At 38.6% G+C, this 8,042-nt stretch overlaps 2 protein-coding genes across 2 annotated transcripts in view; one reads left to right on the forward strand and one right to left on the reverse strand.

The window, feature by feature from the left end:
* LOC111864126 (succinyl-CoA:3-ketoacid coenzyme A transferase 1, mitochondrial) overlaps positions 1-2,148 on the forward strand; it is a 35,429-nt gene extending 33,281 nt beyond the window's left edge. Inside the window, exon 11 of the mRNA XM_023851159.2 lies at positions 1,388-2,148. Coding sequence (XP_023706927.1) covers positions 1,388-1,537 — 150 coding nt within the window. The 3' untranslated portion in view covers positions 1,538-2,148. The remainder of the gene's footprint in view (positions 1-1,387) is intronic.
* Positions 2,149-4,858: 2,710 nt separating this feature from the next.
* LOC111864125 (ATP-binding cassette sub-family G member 5) overlaps positions 4,859-8,042 on the reverse strand; it is a 33,272-nt gene continuing 30,088 nt past the window's right edge. The window contains exon 10 of the mRNA XM_023851158.2: positions 4,859-5,872. Coding sequence (XP_023706926.1) covers positions 5,470-5,872 — 403 coding nt within the window. The 3' untranslated portion in view covers positions 4,859-5,469. The remainder of the gene's footprint in view (positions 5,873-8,042) is intronic.

The following is an 8,042-nucleotide window of genomic DNA, read 5'->3' on the forward strand; positions in this document are numbered from 1 at the left end:
TTCCCGACGTTTTTCCTACCCTCCATAAACTTCTTAAACCACTCGAAAACTTGCGTGCGAGATAGACACTGATCACCATATACTTCTGTCAACAAATTGTAAGTTTCAGTGGCAGATTTTCCAAGTTTTGTGAGGAATTTGATGTTAGCACGTTGTTCTGCATTAGCACTCAGCATTATTCCGACGGAGCTCAGAAACACGATCCGCTTCTAACAATGGTCGCGGCCAGACTAACCGATGCACGTGAATGAAACTTTGTGTGACGGTAGAGGGAAGTCCAAGGGTCAATGCCCTACCCTCCTCTTCGTCAATGACGTGGCCGGAAATGAGTCATAAAAGTAATCCGGGTTCTTTATTGCCACACCTTGTATAATACATTTTCGAAAATTCCGCCATTAACATCAGTTCGCTTTGCAGCTCGTGCGAGGACATGCTATGTTGCTCGATAGAGGGATATGTACAAAGATAGGTTAGAAATCGAAGGAAGTTTTGGTATTTTAAAGTATGACAAAAAGGTTCTATAATATTTAGAATTGCCATATTTTTTATACAGTTGCCGTGGCTGTCAATGAGTCTGGTTCCGCTGTCCACACATTCCTTAATTCTGTCAGAATAAAATGTTTTGATTAGGCCTTACACCATTCTTGCACTGTTTTCACTTCAAAGGCCTCACTGACATTCATTTCAAATGTAGTCTTTATGAGCGATAATTCTTAAGTTGTCCCAAATTTGCTCCTCAATCTTGAACACATGTTTACAGTTGATAACTGCCCAAAATCTGGATAATTATCATCACTGATGCCTTTCCACACTCCTCTGAATCTTCCCACCTGTTGGAAAACTTTCTTCTCTCTCATACTGTTATCAACATACTGAATGATCATTCATCTGTGAGTTTCATTGGCTTCTTGCTCTCTATCCACAGATATCATATGAAATAATTTTCATTTCGTGCATCCTGTTGTGTTATCTGTGGAGCAGCTATGTTAATTATATTACTACTACTCAAAGGAAAATGAAATCCAGCTAAGTACAAATGATGGAACATACATGTTTATATCTGCTAGCTTTCTCAGTGCTGTCCAATATTCAGAGCTGGCCCAACCATTTTTGCCACCGCATCAAAAACTAAAGAAAATTTTTGCACAGCCACCGCCATGTTGTCATTACTGTTGGGACGACATCCAGTGACTTACGTATGATAAAATATATTTTTTAGAAAATTTAATACATATTTGTGCCAGTATTCAGTGAAAGGTAATTACACATTTATCCACTGGAGTTTTCGCTGTACATGCATTTCTGTGTCTCTCATCATATCTCAATACATGAAACTTCCTTCCATCAGTTGCATTTGTATTAATATTCAGACATTTCTTTTCTGTAGGGAGTGTTTAATGTTGACAAAGAGGAAGGCCTCACACTTACAGAGACTGCAGAAGGCGTTGGTGTTGAGGACATAATTGCAGCAACAGGATGTGAATTTGCAGTATCCCCTGATCTAAAACCCATGATACAAGTGTCAAATGAAGACTGAAGACATCCACGTTATATAATTGACTTTTACTGGAATGCTGGTACCATATGTCTTTCAGAAATTTATCACAATTATTTTTATAGTCTTAACTTCATAAACTTGCATTGTACCAAATCTCAAAACAAGGTTCATTAATTGTAGCATCATGTACTAAACTATTTCCTCTTTCAGATTTTTAATATTATCTGTGATCCTATCTTTTCTCTGTAGGATGAAAAGGAATGCAGTAATTAAAAATTATACTCACAGATAATCTTTCAGGCCACACTATAAACCTTGATTAGTTCTGTGTAGTACAATTATTTTAGACTTGACCGATTTCATATTAGAACCACTATGTTTTGAAAATTAGTTCTATATCCTCTTCAGGTGATGTATGATCCATGCCATGGGTCCAAGAGAATAGGTTTTCCCTTCTTTCATGTTCAGTAGTTTTAATAAACCCAGGTGATAGACAGTGTTCAAAGTAATTGTTTAAATAATGTATTTCTCTTTATTTTTTCGCCCTGTTGTGTTATGACATCGAGGTATTGGGGCCGTCAACACTACAGTGAAGTAGATTGATTCTAGTTTTAATAAAATTGATTAAAATACATATGATATATCAGTGGTGTAATTAACTTTATTTGTTTCATTACAGCTGTATGTTTCTGTCACTCGTACCATCATCAGATGGTTTGTAAGTAAAGAAATAAATAAAATGTATCATTATTGAATTATGTGGTTAAATGGATCCAATTTTACAATGAAAATTGTCATGATAGTGGTTGCTTAAATTGCTAAAAAAAGGTTAAAATATGTGGGGGGGGAGAGATTATGCAGTGTAATGTGGGGCTGGTTAAATGTGCTGTAGGAAGGGTGTATATGCACAGTTGAGTGGCAAGAGCAGTGCTCTATGTGTTGATGGATTTTAATATTATTGATGGATCTGTATTCCTCTGGAAGTTCCATGAAGTGGTGCATGTGATGGACAGCAGGCTGGATGTGCCTCATACAAGCCTGTATGTGGTGGTGAACAGGAAAATTCCTTTCCTGCTCCTGCCAGGAATCAAACCCCATTCATGCAATCCACAGAGCCATCCTGGCTGTATATGTAAATGGTATTTTTGGGAGCTGTATGCGTGTATTTTATTATGTATATTGAGCTGCAGAGAGAGCACTGGAATAAATTAAAATGAATTATGCTTTGTGATTTATGACTGTACTTATCATGCTGTTGTGTCAGTGGGTTATAAAATGTAAATGAAAGAAAATATGAGTCTTAGAAACATCTTGTGCTCAATGTGGAATGTTTGTAATATAATGTTAAAAATATCATCAGGTTTCTCTGTATTGCCTTTTCTTATTGAATACATTTTTATACATAAGATAATTTCTGCTATTGAGTCAGTCTCAAGGAAGTAATATGAATTTCTCAGTGTGTATGGTTAATATGGCACATCTCGAACATTCTCAGTCATCTCATTTCAGTTAAAGAAACACGAGCTTGTAGAACCTAGCTGCACTTCAGATATCAGTTACAGAAGTGAAACTTAGGCTCGTTAGATGGAGCCTGTCTCTGTCCTTCGGGAATGACAGGAAATGTTCAAGCCTGACACTTCTGATGATTGTTCTGCCTCTCCTTCTCTCTCTATCTCTCTCCCGATATTCCGCAGACCCTTGGAGCTGACATCACTTCCATCTAATTGGCCTAACAGATTATTTTTCATATTTTACCTGATGATTGAAGCAGAGGCAGCTTGCAAAGTGTTGTGTTTCTTGGACCAAAAAGATGATGGAAAATATCCAATATATATCAGTTTAATAACACACTTTCATAGCAGACAATTATATTTCCTGTGTATGATGTTACTCAGAGCTTCAAAATCTGAGATTCCGTTAATCCTCTAACAGTAGAAATGAGCTTCATTGTATGTGTGAGAAATATATGTAGAAGAGATACGTTTTATATTCACCTCGAATATACTCGTATCAGTAAAAGGACATTGTAGTTGAGTCTGTAGAAAGATTTTGTAATAAATTTGGATGTTTGAGTACAAGAAACAGTAGGATAAGTAATTAATTTTTTTTTAAACATTTTGTTTCAGTTTTGATTTCCCAGTACAAGTTTGTATGTATTAAAGCCTAAGACTTGAAATTCTGCGTGTATTTTGACCTTGTCAAGAAATCAGTGTTGTTACCAGCTACAGATAGGATTGCCAGGAGATAGAGACATGCCTATGCTTTGACCACCAGTGGTTATGAAGAGTTCTATCTTCTGGGATATAATGCCATGTAGTACATTAAAAAGTCGATTGACATTTCAGAGGAACATGTCCCCCCCATCTTCAGGATTGAAGAATAAGTGACACAAGAAAGCAGCATCAAGCAGCTCTGCTTGCTACCTGCTAACCAGGTGCTAATGAAAACCAAAACTACATGAGGTGTGCATATATGTAGGTAAGTCAATAAGTATTTTTTTTTTATTGCTAGTGGGGTGGGACGAAGTCCCTTGTACTGCGGCCACGTCTGGCCTAGTGCACCAGCCCCAGATGATAGGTGAGGATGATTGGAGAGCAACTGGTGGAATGAAGATTGGCAGGGGAACCGAAGTACTCGGAGAAAACCTGCCCCAGCGCCACTTTGTCCACCACAAATCCCACTTGACCAGACCCCGGGATCGAACCCGTGCTGCTGAGGTGGGAAGCCAGCGACTAACCTCTTGAGCTATGGCGTGGCCTTAGTCAATAAGTAAGTTACAAATGGATATAGAACTTAAACAAATAAGAGTACTGATGAAGCTGTAGAAAGGGAAGTCACTGCCTGGTTTCAACAGCAGCTCAAAGAATTTTATGCTGCTGGTTTTCAGGGGTTTGTGAAACGATGAGACAAGTGCCTCAATGTACAGGGAGATTATGTTGAGAAATAAAAGCATTTTTCAAGTCAGTACTCTTATTTATCCATTTGTAACTTACTTATTGACTTACCCTTGTACTCAGTCACTTTTTCATCTTCCAGCACTGTTTTCATTTGTATGAGTTGATGTATGAAATGTCTGTGGGCTCTTCTTGCTATATTCCAATACCTGGCAGAACCATCTTGTTTGGCGTCACCCATTGGCCTCTTTCATCTACATTTTAATTTGATTCCTTTCTTATATCCTTTTTCTGCCTGTTCCTTTACAAATTTTTGGACTGCAACTTGTAAAAATTTGATTTCTAATCCTGACCCCTCTTATTTTTCTCTCATTTCTCAGAAATTTCATGTCCATAAAATGCTGATTACGTTAATCTTTCTGTGTTCATGAAACAAGGTAAGTATGAACAAACAGATTTTCATGAAATTTTATACTAGGAAGTTTTACTAAATTTTATTGATACAGTTCAATTTTATTTAAAATATGACAAAAATATCAGACATTTTACATGAAGTTACACATGAAGGTCTGTGTGTTTCTTGCTAAATATTTATCACAAAATAAAAGTAAATTCAGTATGAATTCAGTGTGTGTTTATTGTATGGGAAGACTTTTACCATTGTGTTAATTAATCAGTTTATTCAAAATAAGGCACATCTTCCATAAGCCTTGCAGTTTTTGAGGCAACTAAGCAAAGACATTATTAAAATCTAGAAACAATGACAAAGTGAACGCATCAGAATTATTATGCTGTGTGTAAAAAAGGTAAATATAGAAGGGTAAAGCTATCATGTAACAGGCCGTGGAGGCCCATAGGATTGTTAGACGTTGAGGCTGCCTCATTTTTCTAGACACTCAGCTCACAGATGGCTGTGAGGTCATCAGCCTTACTCGCCAGCCACCCTTTACCCCCAGAAGATTTCTGGTACTTATACATTTCTTAGCTTGTTGGTGTGTATTATAAGAGGTTTCTGAAGATATTAAGTAATCTGCCATGTTCACAGAATATTACTATGAAGAATGGTAGTATGTGGGTCTACTCTCTGAACTTTGCTTTTATGAAAGCTGGCAAAGGAAGCAGATACAAAAGTGAATTAAATATTGCAAGGCCAACTGGAAATGCAAATGCTACTGCAAGGTTTACGTCCAGTTCTAACATATCTGACAGGTCATCACTGTCGTCATCTCTCCCGTATCGTTCCTTTAAGTAAGCTGTTCCATCAGCATAACGACAGCCGAATGATGTCGATGCTGCAGCCAGGGAATCTTGTGTCTGTGGGATGCGAGCAGTACAGTTGGTCCTAAGGTCTCGTGGCAGTCCATTCAGGTTGACCCAGTTGTTGTTTCCAAACATCTGCAGGTTCAGGAATGCTCCAGCATAGCGACACTGAGTTGCATATGTGAGGTAGAGGAGCCAATCTGACAAACTGTGGAAAGCCCTAAAAAAAATGGGATTAGAGATGAACATTACTCTCTTCTAGTATATGATGCCATGTTATCAGTGTTTCAGAGGAATCTGCATCCTCCATCTTCAGAATAGGTAAGCTGGTACTGTATGACATCACAACCCAGAAGATGATAATCTTTATATTCACCATCGTGAGATCTCCAGACTTCACATATTATTAGAAACATTTTAGCATTTTCACTTTGTAGTCATTAAATTATTAATGGCTATTATCATCTGCTCAACTCCATGAGACATCAAAGAGTTTGTTTCAAACAAAATGTAACCTAGGTAAAGTCAGCATTCCCAATCCCAGTAAGCAATTTGATTTTAAAGAAAGGTAAATTTATCTCTGGGCTCCACTGTTATTGACCTTGGCACTAGGTGGAGGCAAGTGGTCAGCTTAACACCCCAGCTGCTTTACCTCCAAGGAAACTCCCTCCATTACCCATTGCATAGGAAGTTGGATGGGCTCCAAAGCTGGTTTGAGCACTATGGAGGAAAAAAAACAATCTCTTGCCTTTTCCGAGAATCTAACCCTGATTTCTTAGTCATCCAGCCCATAGCCTTGTTGCTATACTGACTGAACCTGGTTCTCAGTGCCTTCAAAATCTGTAATTCCCAACACCAAAAATCATACTGCTACCAAAAGAATCTCAGTATTTAAAACTGTATGTGAGTTGCATTAATACATTCAGTGCCATGCCTCCATGCTGGAATTTTACTTTGTGAGGAGCTATCTTTCTGTGAACACTAGATTCCAAAGTTATTACATTGGGAACAGAAGAGAATAAGCACAGAAATGATAAACAGTGTATTATGAATCTTTTGTACTTTGATAAGCTGCACTTGAAGTTTTTCTTCATGCGAATGACAACTGCATGCATAATTACAGCAACCCGCACCTGACAAGATCACCACTGTCACATAGTAACTTCAACAGGACAGGTGACAATATTAGCAGTGACTGTGTTAACATAAAATCGTACGTGGCCAATTTCAGATATATAAATCTGTTTTGCAGCTGCTTGTCAGTTCGTTCTTCTGCCTGGTCATAGAGTAGGGCAGAGAATGATGGGGAATTCAGAAATTACATTTCTGTATGATGATAATACATATTATATTGACCTCAATGTTGTACCTTGACATCCCTTTCATAAATTCAATCGCCATCTTTGTTATGTACACCACATAGAGTCTGGCAGGTTAAAGTTACTTTGGACCTAAAGATGGAATCAGTATATTCCACCAAACAGTTGGCCTCCCCCTGCCAGAGAACAACATGGTTTCATAACTCAGAACAATACATTGTAAATCTTCATCCTGCAAAGTTCTCAGATCTTATGTATCCCTAGGACCGTGCCATAGCCCAAGCGGTTAGTCACTGGCTTCCCACCGCGGCAGCCCGGGTTCGATCCCGGGTCAGGTCAAGTGGGATTTGTGGTGGACAAAGTGGTGCTGGGGCAGTTTTCTCTGAGTACTTCGGTTTCCCCTGGAATCTTCATTCCACCAATTGCTCCACAATCACTCTCACCTGTCATCTGGGGCTGGTACAGTAGGCCAGAAGTGGCCGCAGTACAAGGGACTTAGTCCCACCCCACTAGCAAAAAAAAAAAATGTATCCATTTCTTGAAATTAGGCAGAGTAGTTGAACTTGTTCAAGGCACAGTCCACATACTGATGAACATTCACGTTCCATAATAGGGAATTTCTTGAACAGCTGGACAAAAGTGAACATCTAGGATAAAAGCCTATGTTGTATCTGTACAGTCGGACCTTAACCAGAACAGTTGGTTGCAGCAAAGACTCAAACTAGATACCTCATCAAAACATGATTGTATGAGATTTGGGAGTTCTCATGTCAGTATGTGTAAAGTGTACTGTGTACAGGGATGTGACAGTGTATAGTCTGGTAGAAGTACGATGGGGTACCCAAAAGAAACCGAACTAAGTTTTTTGTGGGCAGAGCTTTTGTAGTACCTCATTTTGCGGCTATGAGTGCATAGAGCTAACATTCCTGAGTCGATAAGCCGACTACCGTTGCTTCAGAAGGTAAGGACTAGTTTCGGCAGAGTTTATAGTGACAACTGTTTTGTGTGATCATCGTTTTTGCAATGGCTGATTTTCGTGAACAGCGTGCGGCGGTGAAATTCTGCTTTTTG

The sequence above is a fragment of the Cryptotermes secundus genome, unplaced genomic scaffold, assembly GCF_002891405.2.
Source record: "Cryptotermes secundus unplaced genomic scaffold, Csec_1.0 scaffold1000, whole genome shotgun sequence".
In the NCBI taxonomy this organism is placed as follows: Eukaryota; Metazoa; Arthropoda; class Insecta; order Blattodea; family Kalotermitidae; genus Cryptotermes; species Cryptotermes secundus.